We start from the raw sequence: 19,391 nt of genomic DNA on the forward strand, positions 1-19,391 counted from the left end.
CTTCCTTTTCCTGTGACAGCATCAGACGTCTCCCTTTTCCTGTGACAGCATCAGATGTCTTCCTTTTTCTGTGACAGCATCAGATGTCTTCCTTTTCCTGTGACAGCATCAGATGTCTTCCTTTTTCTGTGACAGCATCAGATGTCTTCCTTTTCCTGTGACAGCAACAGATGTCTTCCTTTTCCCGTGACATTGTGAGGCGCCTTCCATTTTCTTAAATCTCATCAGACGTCTTCCTTTTCCTGTGACGTTGTGAGATGTCTTCCTTTTTCTTAAATCTCATTAGACGTCTTCTTTTTCCTGTGACAGCATCAGATGTCTTCCTTTTTCTGTGACAGCAACAGATGTCTACCTTTTCCCGTGACGTTGTGAAATGTCTTCCTTTTTCTTAAATCTCATCAGACGTCTTACGTTTCCTCTGACCTTTTCAGTCAATTTAGATCATTTTGTTTGTGAAAAAGGTCAGGCTTGGTTGTCAAGGATTTTCGGTTCGGTTCAGGAACTGGAAAAATATATCAGTTACGTTTTGGTATTAATATTTCGTGCTGTTGCAAATATCATGAGGAGGAGGAATATGCAGATGAGGATGCGGAATTTCCCTAAAACACCCAATAAAGCACAACGATAAAACCATTGTTCAGGGACAAAACAGCGCTTTGAAAAACACCTCCATGTCTACCTTTAAAAATATACTAGAATGGATTGAGAGTGAAGCAGACACCCATTTGAGATTAAACGCCGAAACCTTAATTCTCGGACTCAAAGAGAGAAGAAATGATGTACTAAATGTCATTTTCATATTACCTAAGAATACATATATTCTAGAAAGATAGCATTGCACCTTCTCTCGTTGGTCAGAAAGCAATATTGAATTACAATTACCAACTACATAACTTTAATGCATACTCCCAGTGCAAATATGACACTTTTGTGACATTCTGGTCGTCTTGTCATAATCTGTTTAGACAGATAATAGCTTCGTAACTTGACTTCTTCTATGGTGTATACACAGATTTGCTGACTTGTCAATGCTGTGCCCGGATCAAAACGAAATATTGTGATAAAAACAAAAAACAAAAAAAAACAAAAAACAAAAACAAGAAGTACTAGGTACAAGTGAACAAAACATCCAGGTTTTGTCAAACGCATGACGTATTATAACAACTAAAACACGTGATATGATTAATAACAAGTCGCGGGACGCAGCTGCATGCCATAGAAGAGTTACGAAAATCAATAACGCCCTGAAAACGACAAATCTAAACACCGATATTGATTTAATAAAAGAAAGAAATAGATGCACATGGACATCAAATGGAAGATAGAAAGACTTGATTAAAGAGAGGCTTCTTTGTGGGTGACCTCCAAGATTTTTCACAGCAGAAGATGGCCCCTACCCCTTGGAGACGTTTAATCACCGAGAATGTGATTTGTATGAAGGGAAAGAGGGACGAAGGAGTTGGTCTGCCGTTTTGGGACGACTGTAGTGGTGGTTGTGGGACATGGTCGGCATACACAGATGATTCAAAGATAGCTGTCTGATCGTGGAGTCTCGTGTAACGGAATAGATCGTGATCCATTGTTTTCTGTTTTTCGCCACACCGAGCAACATTGTAGCCTGATGAGGGTCGATGGAGTTTCCTTCAGATTAAAGCGTTCGCTCGTCGACCCGGGTTTGATTCCCCTCATGGGTCCAATGTGTGACGTCCATTCCTGGTCCCCACGCCATGATATAGCTGGAGCATTGCTAAACGCGACGTAAAGCTCATATCACTCTGTCTGATCAGCAACAACAGCATCAATCATAAGATCACATGTGTCAACCGTGTCCACAAGCCTGATCCCCCGATCCCGTTAGTCGCGTCTTAGTTCTGACAAGCATTGGCTGATGAAAACCAGTCACAACCGGAATCTTCACGGGTCCAGTGAATAAAAGTATAAAGCCACAGTTACTCATAGGTCAGCTTCCCAAGGAAGGCCTTAGTTACCTGTGGCGATTCTGTCCCTTAACCTTCAGACTGACTAACCTAAGTTTCATTTCTTTTAAGTGTGGGTCGTGGGTCGCCTAATATGCTTAAAGCGTTTGCGCCTCATGCTGAAGACCCTGGTTCCATTCCCCACATAGGTACATGTATGAAGCCCATGTCGGTGTCCCATGCTATGGTATTGCTGATATATCTCTAAAGGTCGGCGTAAAACCATTCACACACACTCAATCTAAGTGAGTTTAGTTTTACGCCGCATTCATCAATATTCCAGCTATATGGCGGCGGTCTGTAAATAATCGAGTCTGGACCAGACAATCCAGTGACCAACAACATGAGCGTCGATCTGCGCAATAGGGAACCGATGACATGTGTCAACCAAGTCAGCGAACCTGACCACCCGATCCCGTTAGTCGCCTCTTACGACAAGCATAGTCGCCTTTTATGGAAAGCATGGGTTGCTGAAGGCCTGTTCTACCCCGGGACCTTCACAGGTCCTCAATCTAAGTGAATGTTAGGTGACCTTAAAGTGAACAATACAGCATGGGTTGTTTTTATAAGGAAAGGTTGACTACTGGTATCAAATAGCGATGGACAAATCTCAAATTGACTAATTTTCATGTTTTATCTCATTACAATATAAGTTATTAGTGTACGAGAGGCGGAGAAAGGTGTTCATTGTGTCTGTGCTCTGAGAAAAAAAGAATAAACAGGATACCGGCGTTCGCGTCCAAATGCTTCATAGGTTTTATATATGACCTTGCTTGAAAACGAGGAGGCTCAATGTGTATTAACTTGTAGAGTGATTCCCGAAATATTAGAAAAGAATACAGTTTCTACACCGCCGTCTAAAGACGATAAGTCTTTTTTGGCCACATTATCGGGGTTTACGTCAGCTTTCAATTCCACGATGTGTATGCCTGACACTATGCAGGTCTCTAACGTTTAATGTCCTTGTAGATAGGAATGATGCTTACATACCATAAAGCTTCGTGAAGATCCGGGGTATAATTGCTCTTCAGCAACCTTCACCTGTCGTAAAAGTCATTTACGGGATGGGTGGTCAAGCTCGCAGACTTGGTTGACACATGTCATCGTATCTCAATTTGGTAGATGATGAACGTAACCATCCGATCCCGTCAGTCACCTCCTACGACAAACACAGAATGTTGAAGAGCAATGCTGACCGGGATCTTCACTGGTACCAACTGAATAAACACAACCCCAAACAAATAAAAATCCATTTTAACAAGGATACTAGTGGCAAGATATCTTCTCTGTAAGTCAACGGTACGTTTCCAACCTTATTGTGTGCATTTGTTCAAGAATAAATATCGCTCATGCTGTTGCATCCCTGGATTTTTACCCCCATCGTATAGCTTGGATATTACTGAGTGATGCATTACACAACAAACAAACAAACAAACAAATATATCCAAAGGCACATAATGTTATAACCCTGGAAACGTAAGTAGGACGAACTTGGATACATAGTCAAGATCTTAAGAGCCTGGCGTGCCCAAGGGACGCAACTCCGCACCACATATCGCGACGCTATAATCGACTGGCTAGCTCTGCTCCCTCTAGTACATTAGGTTATAGAAGGTACACTGGGACCGTGGGCACGATCTCATTCGACTAGATGCCTGTCAGATACTGCTTTGCTGCTGTACTGCCGCGCTGCTGTTCTGGAACGGTATTCGTTTACGACTAGCGTCATTTTGGGAACTCCTCCTAAATTATTACGATGACTATTTGGGATGTCACCAAACACTCAAACAAAACCTCATGAATGTGTTCCAGTCACCTACAGATTAGAACCCAAATATTCAGCACATCTAGTGAAAAAAGAAAGGATGAATAAAATCGATAATATGTGAACTCAGATATCTAACGTGCTTTACATTGGATTATATGGATAAAAAGACTGAAGCCACCTTAGGCGAAAAACATCAACAACAAACAAACAGAGAAAAACACACAAACATCCCGAAAAACAAACAAACAAACAAAAAAATGCCAGGCAAACTCTAAGTCAGCTGCCTTGCTGGAAAACAAGTACAATAACCTTTTATAACACAAAAAATCAATCATCAGGATTCGATTCCTCCTCGCACGTGCATCAGTGCCAGTACCTGTCTCCCTGATGGACCAGATGCTTCTTCTGGTAAAACCTAATCAGGCATGGTCACAACAATGGGAGAAAAATCGACTCGTAAAATTCCTTCATACATTGTTCCCTTCTCATGTCTTTCTCATTCAACGCTGCATAAAAGGGACGTCTTTCTTAATGTTCTCCTCCGCGCTCCAGACACATGTTCACAAGCGATGATGTGAACGCTGAAGAAGAGTTCCATCGCCGAGAGCTGTAACTGCACATGCCACCCGTGCATCAATGGATATTTGTTTCACGTTGTCATGGCAACCATGTACAAAGGCTTCTAAAAATGTGACATATGATGTAATCGAGGATGTACATCTGCGCCTGGTGGGAAATCATTGTTGATAGTAGAATGGTAATTTTCCCTAGACAGGACTGAGATCATGCGAAGATGGTTCTGGTGTGTTACCTGCGACCTTTGTGTGTGTGAGGCTTAGGTAAAATGGCCATCACAGACATTTTACTTGTATTAATTACACTCCGAACAGTATTTTAAAACATGTCATCATTTTGCGAGATCGTTTTATGCCAATGAACAGATTTCCTGTCAGGTAACTATGTTGGTTTTGTTGTAAGTACTATGGACATTAATAAAGTCTACTTATGCCCCCTTGCAAACACTTGGTCGCCATGACTGCAGCTGGGTTTGAGATAAATGAAAACTAACAACTGAACAAATACGTAAGTTGGAAGTACCACATTTATGTTCAGCTTTGGGGCAGCCTATAGGGTCAAACCTTCGCTTGTCATGCCCAAGGACCGGGTTCGACTCTCTATACGTGAAGCATCTGTGATATGACTGGAATATTGCTAAAGCCGGTGTACAACTACACTCAGTGACTCGTCGTTTTTGCTCAGATGCCCGCACCTAATCTTCACACAACTGATGAATCTTTAATTCTGAATTTTGAATCAGAAAAAACACGGTTACAGTAACTTAAGGGAAGTGTGCACATTTAGTATTATCATAGGACTAGTCCGGTAAACTGGTCCGAAATAGAGGTACCACTGTAAGAATTATATAAAAGAATTGTCGCTCTAGAGCGGATTGCGTGACAAATTGTTTGTGACAGCACCCAGTGCAGCAATCTGTTTCTCACACACCCTGAAATCTAAATGTGTTAGCGTCGAATCAATATGGGGGGCGGTGGGGGTAGCATTGCGATTGCGTTCGCCCGTCACGCCAAGTTCCCGAGTTCGATGCTGAGTATGAAGCCCATTTATGATGTTCCCCGCCATGATATTGTTGGAATGTTGCTAAACTAAACTAACTCACTCACTAACATTGAATCGATGGAAGTTTTGTCTATTATAATTAATGGAGTGGCGCAATAATATCAAACACAAGTGGAGTGGTCCGGCTCGCTACCTTTACTCAGGGAGACCCCCTGCAGAAAAGTTTCCGACATTGGGGATTGTCAAACCTGTGGGGATTGCAAACTGGATAAACCCAAAGAATATTGACAAAACATCATAAAACCGTAAAGTTTCGACACAGATGTAGATGAATTCGAGGTAAACACGAGAAATGTATTACAGTAAGGAAAGTAGTCCCGCTTAATCTGACCTTAGGTCATCACCATGGAGTAACCAATCACATGGGTTATCGGTAGATAGATAGATAGATAGATAGATAGATAGATAGATTATCTTTATTTCCTCCAAGTGTATGTCACAAATTACAAGATTATGTGAAGTTAATTATACAATGAATCAATAAACAGTTAATTGTGCAGATATTTTAGAGTGACAGACAGACAGAAAATCAGCCACTAACATTACTTTTTCCCACTCAGTCACATTTAAATTACCAAGTGTTGTACAAGATCCACCAAGCAGGTCAGCAATAATTATATCATCATCATTTTTCCAGAATTCAGCAAAGTCAGATATTGGTGTATCACAGATCCTTTCAAATTTCATTTCTCAAATCATTAAGGTGTGTACAGAACATAATAACATGTTTAACAGTATCAGAAGCTACTATTCCGCATATACACTCTCTGGGTTCAATCTTTTTATAACCATTGTGAATAATATGAGATATGTTGTAAAATTTGGGCTTATTAATCAGGGCACGTTCCTACAGTCAACTTGGATTAAAAGGCTCTCGGATAAGGAAATATCTGCGGATATCCTCTCTCACTGCTATCTGATGACACAACAAACTCTCATAAGCGTCACGGATTCTAGATTAAACAATATCATTCCATTTTGGTTCCTCTGTTGACGACTGTTTGTTCACTACAGTAGATTCTGCCATGTGTGTTTGATCCCGATGTTTGATTAGTGTTAACGCCAATACTGTTCGTGTTTGACTTGATGTATAGTTGTTTATTTAATGTGTGTGATACTGGTCGGATGTTCATCGTGGACAGGTAATGGGGAATAAAGACTGATTGGTGCACACGGGGCATTACTGCGTAATCATGCTGTCATCAGTCGTATCTTCCGCGTCGGGAATTTGTTCTCTGTGAGATTATATAGAACTTTCGATTGTTGTGAGCGTTCGATATGTCGAACCCGGCTCTTTGGCGTGAAGTGCAAAGGCCTTTACCACTGAAGTGATGGTGACTTTTGAGGAAAGGTATGTACAAGGTGAATGACCTCCCCCTAACATATAGATAGATGGTACGTGACCCCATCTTGCATGTCATGTAACCGCCCCCTGCAACACACACACACGCGCATGCGCACGCGCACGCACACACACACACACACTGATGTTTAAACATAAACATGTATGTTAACTTCTCGTATGTAAAAAAAATACTGACCCTTCAAGAACACGTGTACTAAACTGACGTGATGGAATGGTTTGAAACACATTACAATGATATACAGCAGTTACCGTTTAGGGATACTTATATCGTCATAAGGGCAGCCTCCAATAGCTGATGATTCGTTTGCCAATAACTGAGTAGGATCTCAACATGTGTAAAACTGGCAGAAAATGTTTTAGGAACAGACAAATAGGCCAGGAAACTGACAATTTACAACCACAAGTACTTGTAAGCAACGTAAATTGGCCTCTCAAAGCCATGATAAGAGAATATTGCATCTGCAATCCCGACCATGAGCCTTGGCATGTGTCTTTGAACTTTGACCGGTCACGATAAATGGCCCAGTATGTCACCGCAATCGTCAATCGAGATATCGATATTTTGTAGCTCTTAGATTTGATTAACACACCACGAAATAAATAATACTCTGTGTTCACATATCGACTGAAATTGAAACGAAAAATAAATTTATAAAGCTTCCATTGCACGTTCTGAATCATTAACAACTCGAGTAGAAGACCGATTGGAAGAGGCCAGGCTAATTGGGCAATTGAAAATAGTAGAAATAGCTGATATTGGAATGTTTGTATAAGGTCTCCTTTAAGAACCTGCTAGAGAAATTAGAACGCATGGCTGTTCAACGTAGATGTTGCCAATCAATACATACCGTCTCCCTAACGCTGGTCTCAGCAAGGATGAATGTGAAACTTACTCAATCTCATCAGTTCCTGACACATCCTTGGAAAATGGAACAAACAACGAAAGAAACTGAAAAGAATATGATCAATATTTCAAAGGGGATTGATAGTTCTCATCCAAGTCCTTTTCTTGCAAAACTGAAACATAAAATATATCGGTTTCTTTGCATTTTCATCAGTGTGACATCGGACGTCAAAGAAAACCTGATCCGTTTCCGTTGTTATATTAAATTTTAAAACATTTTTAATGTAGATTGTGTTTAGTTCAAAGTACCAGATACAGCCGGTGGGATTATATTTGATCTTACGAATAGTTTTCGTAGACTGAGGTTGAAATCCTACTTCCAACAGTGTTGTATTTCCTTAAATGCATGTTTCAGGCTATATAATAAAACGTTAAGGCCCTGATTAGGGATATACAATACCATCACATTACACGATACAGGGATTTACGGTTTAATTTGAAACATGCATGAGAAGAAGATTTGATGGTTATGAAAGCTGAACTGAAAAATAGATTGAGAATTTTAATTTATTTTTTTCCGTTGCTACAAGTTCCACTGCCTACACCGATACAGTGTGTGGAGTCCATGGTTCTGAAATGACTGGGGCCATTGAGGTAGCAGAGTGGTTAAAGTGTCCGCTCGTCTCGCCGATGACCCGGTTTCGATTCCACACATAGGTGGAAATATGTGAAGGCCATTTCCGGTGTTTACCGTCGTGATAATGCAAAAACTGCGCCGTGAAATTACACTCACTCACTGTGATCGCTGAAATGCTGCCATTTGACGATGCTATCAGGTGTATTAATGAATTTGTGATCAACATATTCATTTACTCAAGAATAGAAATCCACATTTGAAACCTTTCTCAGACCAGAAAAAAAATTATTTATCAATAATTACAACACAGGGTAAGAACAGTGGTCTGGTATCTTTAATGATTAACTGGGTAAAGACCGTGTCGAGAAAAAGTCTATATTTCCGTTTACTTTATGTCAGGCTAGAAAATTCATTTCATTTATTTTACACTCATAAGTCCTTGTTATCATCAGTTATGACAGATTATACTCCAGACCATTTTCTAGCAAAACAACCCCTGTATGCAAATGGACATCGCTGCAGACAAGTAGTAAACATTCTTCTTAAACTGTCTTTGTAGATAAAACATGCATGAGCAAAATGAAATCTTTTTATTAAACGAATTGTAATCGCTTGAATATATATGTAAATATAGAGAATATTCCTTTCTCACTGTAGCTGCACATTGATATGGCCCTTTATACAATAAGTATTTTTTTTGGCTTTGACTAGTGCCACTGATGGAACATGCAGTCACCGTTTCGCATTCATCTGTAATTGCCCGTGTTATGGCGACGTTGAAAAACTGTTGTGCTTGTTGTGAGATCGCCATAGGTTGTTTGGGGGCCATTTCTTACCCTGAACTCTCTTGGCGAGTTGTCTTGTTTTTTGCATATGATTCGTTAACACGAAGAAGAAGAAACCGATGAGAATTAATCTTCAGTAATGCATGTTTGTCTTAAGATGCAACTAACGGGATCGGGTGGTAAGGCTCGCTGACAGGGTTGACACGTGTCATCGCATCTCATTTGTGGAGATTGATGCTCAAGCTGTTGATCGCTTGTTTATTTACAGACCACCTCCACATAGCTTAGTGCAGTGTTGAGCGAGTTTACTTCAGTTAGAGGCAGTTAGTTTGTTTGTTTAGTTTTGCATATTATTACGATGAACCACATTTCGCAGTGTTTGCCGTCTACTCTGAAAAGTCCCAAAGTTATGGGTCCTGATCAGATTGTGTAGGCTCATATTGTAGCTTTTAGCAGTATTTCAGCAATATCACGGCGGGGAGCTCAGAAAATGGGTTCCACGCATTGCACCCATGTGGGAATCAAACACGGGTCTTTGGCGTGACGTGCTAACGCTCTAACCACTAGGCTACCATACAGCCCTCAGATTTAATATTGAGTGTGGCTGATTGTTGCGGACAACGTGAATACATAATTGAAACGATACTTAAGTTTTTAGTGAGTGAGTATGCTTTTACGCCGCCCTTAGCAATATTCCAGCAACATCACGACCGAAGCCACAAGAAACGGACTTTACGCACTGTAACCGTGTGTGGAGTCGAACTTGCGTCTTTGGAGTAAAGTGATAACTCTTCACCCACTAGGCTATCACATCGCCCCCTTAAGTTGTCAGAAAGATTCACGATCAACTACGTCGGGAGCATGACTAAGATATGTATGACTAATATTTTCCCCAAACTTCTGACAAGCGTGTCCCAACGGTACGATTGAAACGTTTCACATTGTCTTCAGTGGCTGTGTTTGTTTGTTTGCCTCTGTTTTTTTCCCTTTTTATTGTGTGTGCTTTGTTTTTTTTTTCTTTTTGTTTGTTGATGTTCTCTTTTTGTTTGTTTTTCGGTTTGATATACATTTCCGGGCAAAAGGAAAATGGGAAAAAAACATGAAACTGCAGAAAACAGTCGCTGAGATACTGCAAACATAATGTGCAAAGCTCGGTTATGATAACTGTATCAAATATGTTACAATGGAAAACGTATTTCCCGTTGTCAGTTTCAGTCGTCAACAGTGAATAGTGGGCATTTATACAGTGCCTGTATCCACGCACTTGTTTATCCTCCGAGGTTATTACTCCTGCTAACCCCAGTTGACAATGGGGCGCTGGAAGGTTACAGTCGTGTGATTATCTTATGTCACCCGTTTTCCATTCATTGTTGATAAACAGAGGGAATTTTGAACAAATCTCACTTGCCTAAGGTGAGACCAAATGTCCTTGAAACTCGCGGGAGTCAGGCTGCCAAACACGGTCACCTATCCATGGACTCTCCGTGACAAAAGGTGCTTAACTTCACTTGATTTGTTACCAAGATATATGCAAAGAAAGGGGCCCGATGGGTTGGCCTAGTTGTTAAGCGTTCGTTCGTGACGCTGAAGACCCGTGTTCGATTCCTCACATAGGTGCACTATGTGAAGCCCATTTCTGGTGTCCTCCACCCGATATTGTGTCCTGATTTTGATAAAAGCAATGTAAAACCAACCTCACTCACCAACACACAGGACCACATACCAACTACGTGAAAGTAAACTTCGTTTGAGTGACAAAACTGTACACCCGAATTGCCTATACAATATATCCTTTTTACATGTGCAATTTTTTATTTCCATCGTGATTCATATTTTTAAGATGGAAACGATATAAAAACCATTATGCATCTCTCCCAGTTATATCCCACTTCTTCACGCAGACAGAGAGCCAACAGTAACATTCTCCTGGAGGAATACATTAGACGTACCATTAGCTCAAATATCATCCGTGATATAGCCGAAGGCCTGTTTATAGAATTTAGGGGTCAAAAGCGAAAACACAAACCGTTTTAGTTCTTCACGAAGGGTTTCCAAGTGTGGATCGAGGCTTGTACATGTTTAAATCGATTCCACCGGTTAACATCAAAAGATGAGGCATGTATTATGTATTTGGTATCCATGTATTCGGGGAGGCTGTGAAAGAAAATAATTCTCGTATAAAGGCCAGTCAGTTATGAATATTGGTCTTGAGCATCGCGTAAATTTGAAATAATCACACAAGTGCATCACGACGGAACGCTCTTGCAGAATGAATATTAGTCAAGTTCATTGTCCTTATACACGATGATCCTGTCGCGAACTTCTGTATTGGTTTTATCAATAACACACCAATTCCATTAGCAGAATTGTAGATCAATACAAATTTAAAGTAGTTGAGAAATATTGACCAGATCGCTTCAGGGAGGTCTAGCTGGTATGATCCTGGAATCATAGTCCAGTTTGCAATCTCTCAACACGGTCACAATCATGGACTAACGCTAGCTCATGACGCGCATATGAGGAGAATTCGGTTAGAGAAGGTCCAGCGTATGGGTTAATGCCACTCCCGAAATGTTTTATACAAAGATGACCTATACTAATCTTTCAGACTCTGACTATCAATATCCGGACGGCGTGTATTAATTACGTTTTTTCCAGGAAACACACAGTTCCTTGATTTTAGACTAATAGCCACGGGTGCCTCAGCATATATTAATCCGCAGGTCAAATGGAGTTCATTTGTATTACCCTCAAGACATGTTAGGCTAAATCAGTCGTCAGAGTAATCCACATTCCATGGACCATACTCCCCCAAAAGCATATAATCAGTCATATTTTCTTAATCAATGCATATTCACTACCAGTTCCCCGGGTTATTGGAAGAGTCTATCACGCAGAGTACTGGTTGGGATTCCATGCTGGGCGAAGGACCATCCCAGCAATGTGATGAACTGCCAACATTTCAAGTAGGTCCACATTTGCTGACCAAATCTGAATTGTGTCCCAGAAACGCCTGAAGGTTGACCGTCTAATTCTGTGAGGCCCCGGACAAAGCTGTGTAAGAGCTCTCAAACACGTAATTCATCTGAACGAAAAAACGCATGGTTACACTGACATGTCCTTCGGGAAAACCAACCTCCTTTCACAGCTGACCTCATGGTAACGGTACAAACCACAAACCACCCCCGCCCTCCCCCCCACGCCCCCCCCCCCCCCCCAAGCGGCGTAAACTCAGACTCACTCGTCTTTGTGTTGCTGACATATTGTTGAGTACGGCATGCAGTTACCATGCTGCATACTAAAGCTCGCGTTCCCATGAGGGCCATCGTGCATAAAGCGATCTTAGAGTTACATAACGCTCATACAAAGTACGCACACCCGTCAGCCGAGGATGTAGACTTTTTTAGACAGACAACTTCTTTCTTGCAGTGGATGCGACGTTTAGGTGTAGATTCTAACACCGTTATTAAGTAAAAGATGCAGGCTTAAAGAAGTTATGCGTCAGTCGTTGATGATAGACTACTCTTGAAAGTACTCTGTTGGTGGCAATGTACGCATCTATGTCATCTGTAGATGATCGACTGTTCATGTAAGTACGCGTTGGTGACAAAGTACGCATCTAAGTCAGCTGCTGGTGATAGACTGCTCATTAAAGTACATTGTTGGTGACAAAGAACTCATCCACGTCAGGTGATGATGATCGAAGCGTAGAGTCGTTGTATTGCTGTTATTTTCCATTCAGTAGCTAATTTGTGTCTAGCTAATTTAATCCTAGCACGGCTGCTGAAGTCGATATTCAGTACATAATTTGATATAGTAGTGAAATATCATTCCTACTTGATTTAACACCTGATCCTCTGTAATTGATAGCATTCAGAACGTCTCCATCAACTCGCATCCGCGGATAAAGCTTTCACAATAAACGGAACTTGTAGGGCTCTAAACGGAACACGTTGCTGCAAGTCGTAAAGGTCATTCGCTGTAAACCATAGCGCTATAAAACCTTTCAAAGCTGGTGATTGTGCTTTAGGATATCGGTGATGACTTTCATACATGGATTGCTACTTCGGCCACGTGGGGTTGCTGGATCAAAGACGTTAGCGGTTACCCCTTGTGAACGAGAAGGCACAACACGACATCGGTTGAGGGCTGCGCACGAGGAAAGCTAGCTGATTTGGTTGGCACATGTCATCGTATCCCAGACTGCGTAAGTCAGTGCTTATGATGTTGATCACTGGATTACCTGACCCCAATTAGAACATTGCCAGACCGCAGCCATATAACTAGAATATTGCTGAGTGCGGCGTAAAATAAAACTCACTCACTCACTTGTTATATTTGTATTATGACCCTCGAAAGAAATAGTAATCACTCAAAGTCAATTCTAGATCACATCTTCGATGACAGTTTTAGAAATTCTTTTCGCGATGAAAATCACCACAGGTGTTTTTTAACGAATAGTATCAGTAGGAAATGGAATCTGACCGGAAGGAGAGACAGTTTGTCCTCTAAAATCACGGTTGTTTAAAAACGTACAAGGTGGCATGACCCGAAACGATAAAAAGAATCCCACATTGGCCACAAGTATAATTTGCCATGGGGAAAAGCCCTGTTGTATTACTGATTACACAATGCTGTTCCTTCTGACAATCAAACAAAACGCTTCTGTTGAGCGTACAACGAAGACATATCGGTTGGCCTTAATCCGCCACTAATCTTCCAGTCCGTCTTTCTTTCTATCAAAGCCTTACAAGAAACCACAATTCTTTTCGCAGAGTTGATTTACCTCTTACCTTTGCACGTATCCACTGTTCCTGTGAGATTTCCATGGTGACCATTTGTCAATAAGAACTTGTTCACTATAAAGCTTGTGAGTCCAGCGAGGTGCTACTTCCGGTACTGAACTGGGTCCCGGTTCCTTTTGAGCGCGCCAACTTGCTATATGCGAGACTGGTCCCAGCTTGCCTCCGGTAACAGATTTCCTGTTACAAGCGTTTATTCGGGAACCACCTCTGGTTCATTATTGCACGACCACCAAATATGATTTACTAGACCGGAACAAGTGTAGAACTGTACTTGGCTATCATAACTGTTGACAGTCGTAATAGCTGACTATTTTGGGGATGGTTAGAGAGGAAAATTCCGCAAGGATTATCCGTCCCTTACTCGTAATTGACAAACGTGAGACCATTCGGAAAGGTAAATAAACGTTGTTTGTCATCGGAAGTACTAAACAACGTAAGGTCTCGCAAAGTGCCGTGAAGAACTTCAAAGTGCTGGCTCGGACCCTGCTTTTCTGGCATGCTTGGCGAAGAAGAAAGTTTTGAAAGAGGTTTTCTTATTCCTCAACGTCCAACAACGGTGGTACGTGAGTGAAATGAAATACAACTTAGATACACATTTACACCGGGATGGTGCGAACGAGCAGACATGTTCGCACAGATGCCATTGGAGGGTGATACAAACGTTTAACTACTGTGAATTTATATCTAAACTTTCTAAACATTCTAAACATTTTAACTTGCTTTCTTTGAATAAAATAATCTTTTAAGTGAATAAAGGTTGGGCCAGGTATTGACATACTGAGGTATGTACAACTGCCGCTGTTGGTGAAGAGCAGGTAGTGAAACATCTCCAACAGTTACATAGTTTACATAAACGATAATTTCTCGGAGTATTTGTCCACCGACCAGTCTCAACAGGTAGATAATGCGTACTGGTTCTAAATTTAGAATAGGCAAGTAAATTGCTTTTGGCATGAAAAGATATGGTTGAAAATATAAATCCTGTTTATAATATTTAAAATAAAATCCCATGGAACTTTGTTCTAAGGAACGTCTCCGATTTTGTAAATTTCGGTCCTTGAGTATCTGGCCAAGTCGTGTGACACTACATGAAATTGTGTATTTCCGTGTATACCGTCTGGTTTTGAGAAATGTTTACATTTGTTGGACGCTATATCCATTTTTAGTAGCTCCTATAGGCATCGATTTGGGCAATTGCAGTTATGCCAGAAACTAAGCACACGTGTGAGTATAAGCCATTGATTTGGAATGTTTGGAAAAGAGTGAATTTCCGTTGATATACAGTATATCAATAGTATTCAAAACTATTCTGGATAACGGCTTCTTCATGCCGTGTAAGTCATCGGAATAGTTTCAACCCTCGGGCGTGACGGAGACGTATGATCCTCAGTTTCAAAACCAGATTTGCTTTGATCATGTTACTTGGTCTGATGTTGATCTGCTCTATTTTGATCTGTTATAAAGCAGAGCGAAGTATAATGTATCAGAGTTATCTACGTACTGCGAATTCGTGGTTCAGTTAATTTTGTAGGTTTGTCACCACAAGTGTTAAAACTCACTCACTCAAATCACGGACAAACGAGAGTTCACCTTCGGTATCGCAACTGCAATATCGAGCAGTGCAACAATGAATTTCAACAGATTTCTGTCCCTCAGCTGTGCCAGAATTCGATGTTTCCAATACGCCCAATCGTGAATTTCGAGTTAGTGACATCGCTTTAGACCTGTACCACGTTGGAATTTCAGCGCATATAAATACTGACATACATTTTAACATATAGGTCAGCACATACAATAGTAAAATTGCGAGAGAGTTTCAAATTACGCCTAACACTCTTTCTACTTGGTTGAACAGTGTTACAGTGTTACAAGCAATGAACATTTATCCAACTTGGCAAGTGTCCGCAAATTTGTGGACACTTGTAAAAAAGTAATTCACAGAACCAAACAATAAAGTCAGACCTTTTCCAGAAACGAGTTCGCTTTGTTGGTTCAACAAGATTCAAGATGACGCCACGTATTATCTGTCGACTGACGACAGATTTTGTTCATGGAGTTTAAGAGGTGGAAGATGTATTTCATATTTCATTGTGCTAGTATTGAACCCACGCTAGTATTGGACCCATGCTGGTATTGAAATGTGTTCATATTAAGATACTATTTGTTATCTATGTAAACTAATGTGTTGGTGTGCTATATTTTGAGAGGATGAGCTGAATAAAGGACTCGTTCAATATTCGATCATGTTTTTTTACCCTCATAGACATAACTATGTCTCTAATACATTCGACTCATCGTGGTTTGATTGCACATACACAGTCGGTAATTGTCGCCTCATCCTGTATATTTACTTGCCTGCTTTTCATCGACATTTATTTTATTTCAGCCAAGATCGGTCACCCGTGTAAGTCCAACATCTGCCACCCAGCTAACAAGGGACTACAGTGCCATAATGGCGGAGTGATACACATAGTGGGAGCACGCTGTCTTGACGGCGTGTCACCCTGCTCCTGGCCCACCTACGTGTCATTGTATACACTCTGTGAAAGTCAGGACGCATGCGCAGCTTCTGGATTGAAGATGATGATGCCAAAATATTGCAGCCATCAAGACAAGTCAAAGAGAAACGTTCATGTGGATTATATCTGTTTGCCCAGTAAGTATGTGAGGTATATCTGTTTGCCCAGTAAGTATGTGAGGTATATCTGTTTGCCCAGTAAGTATGTGAGGTATTTCTGTTTGCCCAGTAAGTATGTGAAGTATATCTGTTTGCCCAGTAAGTATGTGAAATATATCTGTTTGCCCAGTAAGTATGTGAGGTATATCTGTTTGCCCAGTAAGTATGTGAGGTATATCTGTTTGCCCAGTAAGTATGTGAGGTATATCTGTTTGCCCAGTAAGTATGTGAGGTATATCTGTTTGCCCAGTAAGTATGTGTACTACATCTGTTTGCCCAGTAAGTATGTGAGTATATGTTGACCCAGTACGTATGCGAGGTATATCTGTTTGCCCAGTAAGTATGTGAGGTATATCTGTTTGCCCAGTAAGTATCTAAAGTAGTATCTGTTTCCCCAGTAAGTATGTGAACTACATGTGTTTGCCCAGTAAGTATGTGAACTACATGTGTTTGCCCAGTAAGTATGTGAAGTATATCTATCTGCCCAGTGGTGGCGAGTGGTCCTGTGCGTAGTGCTCAGGTCACCATCAGTTGAAGTTAAGCACCGTCGAGCTCGGACAGTCCTTGGATGGGTGGCCGTGTTTGGCAGTTTAACTCCTGAGAGTTTCTAGGACTTCGGTCCTGACCCACAACGAAGCACATGGGAAACATGTGGTCTCACCTTAGGCAAGTGAGTTTGTTCATATTTGCCTCTGTTCACCCAGCAGAAAATGGGTACCCGGTGAGATAGAATCCTGTGACTATAACCTTCTAGGGCCTAAGAGGGCAGCTTGGGTTATCCGGGGATAATCAGATTCTGATTAGAGCGTCCAGTGAGCAACTGGTAAGATGGATACTAGGCGCTATATAAGTGAATTATTATCATTATTATCAAGTATGTGAAGTATATCTGTTTGCCCAATAAATATGTGAAGTATGTGTTGGCCCAGTAAGTATGTGAGGTATATCTGCTTGCCCAGAAAGAACTCTTATCCGACCCAGGATATTCCCGAAAGTGCGTAGATCCCCGTGCCTGACTAAGAAGTCATGTGACGAAGCCGATAGAATACTATAATCCACTGATCCATGCTTTCAGACACGTGTTATCCTTAATTACTCTATCATATAGAGTGTGTATCCCACCATGATATACCAGTAAATAGACCAACTGGCATAAAGCAACTTTCATTTCAAGTCGCTCAGAACTAAAGGACCTTAATGACCTCCGGGATGATGAGATAGCCTAGTGGTTAAAGCGTTCGCAGGTCACGCCGATGACCTAGGTTCGATTTCCCACAGGGGTACAATGTATGAAGCCCATTTCTGGTGTCCTCCGCCCTGATATTCAAACGCGAATTTTGGGTATTCAGCTCGCTTGACGAGAACTTGAAGATACCAACCCACACTCAGCCCCCACCTGAACCAATAATTAAACGGACAGTTTATTGCACATAGACACCCGATGTTTTACGTAATTTGGCAGTAGAACGATTTACAATTATTTATTAGAGCCTGTTCACAATACTTTCATCTGTCCAAGAACATGAACGTCTCAAGTACACAATACGCATGATGCACATTCAAAGGTATACAACGCAATGCTATTGTTCAATACTCTACACATCACCCCAATGGGCTTTCATACTATCTGCATACGGTCCAAAGCAGTACACCCGTGATGACCCGGGGTCGAACAGGTCTTTAGTAATCAATGCTTGCCACAAACGGCGACTATGCTTGTCGTAAGAGGCGACAAACGGGACTGAGTGGTCAGGTTCCCTGACTTGGTTGACACGTGCTATCCGTTCCCATTTGTGCAGATCGAAGCTCATGCTGTTGCTGATGCTCAATGTGACCGATGTGTGTAATAGCCACTGACTCGCTAGACCATGACATGTAGAAATCCAATGGGGACAGTAATTTCCGGACTCGTTGGCGTGTGGATTCTATTGGGTCCTTTTTTGAATATATCACTCTGTTTGTTTAGTTCCTAATTCAAACAGACTGAAGACTGCGAAGTGTGGTTAATAGGTCTGTATATTTCTAGATTTCAATAATATACACTGGCCCAAAAAAGAAACGCATAGGTGAAAATCCAATGTTATGAGAGATGATTTATGAACTTAAATTGCACAAAAAGTAATGGAACTTGAGCAATGATAATTCACACGGGTATTAACAAATGTGTGTCAAGACATATACAATCATTCACAGTGGTATTAAGCGTCTCTATTTTCCATGGCATAGTGAGAATGTCAGTATCTGGTGTGACCACCACGGGCATCAATCACTGCTCTGCATCGCCTGGGCATTGACTGTATAAGACGTCGTATCCGCCTTTGTGGGATTCTTCTCCACTCATCTCGCAACGCATTCACCAACTGTAGACGTGTGTGTGGCTGCGGCTGTCGACGTCGTAACCGTTTACCCAATTGGTCCCATAAATGTTCAATTGGGTTCAAATCCGGCGATTTTGAGGGCCATGGAAGAACTGTAATGTTGTTGTTGGCAGGGAAATCCGTGGTAATGCGTGCTGTGTGCGGTCTTGCATTGTCGTGCTGGAAAATTTCCCTTCTAGCGTCAATTGTAGGAACAACATGACGGTTCAGAATTTCATCCCGGTAGCGTACAGCATTGAGATTCCCTTGCACATGCACCAACTGTGTCCTGCCGTTCATAGATATGCCTCCCCACATCATTACACCTCCACCACCGTGTCTGTTGACCTCACGAACGCACTGTCGAGCATATCTCTCATTTCGACGTCTGTAAACACGCATCCTTCCATCATGTCTGTACAGCAGAAAACGTGACTCATCGCTGAACCAGATCCTCCTCCAATTCAAGAGGTTCCATGCCCGAACGTTCCTGCACCACTGAAGACGTGCACGACGGTGATGGGGATGCAGAACAGGT

At 41.5% G+C, this 19,391-nt stretch overlaps 1 protein-coding gene across 1 annotated transcript in view; it reads left to right on the forward strand.

The window, feature by feature from the left end:
* The window catches only part of LOC137256103 (uncharacterized), a 129,835-nt gene that overhangs the window by 81,323 nt on the left and 29,121 nt on the right, over positions 1 to 19,391 (forward strand). The window contains exon 4 of the mRNA XM_067793801.1: positions 16,206 to 16,475. Within this exon, the coding sequence (XP_067649902.1) occupies positions 16,206 to 16,475 (270 nt within the window). The remainder of the gene's footprint in view (positions 1 to 16,205; positions 16,476 to 19,391) is intronic.

This window comes from Haliotis asinina, chromosome 11 (genome assembly GCF_037392515.1).
Source record: "Haliotis asinina isolate JCU_RB_2024 chromosome 11, JCU_Hal_asi_v2, whole genome shotgun sequence".
Taxonomy (NCBI): domain Eukaryota; kingdom Metazoa; phylum Mollusca; class Gastropoda; order Lepetellida; family Haliotidae; genus Haliotis; species Haliotis asinina.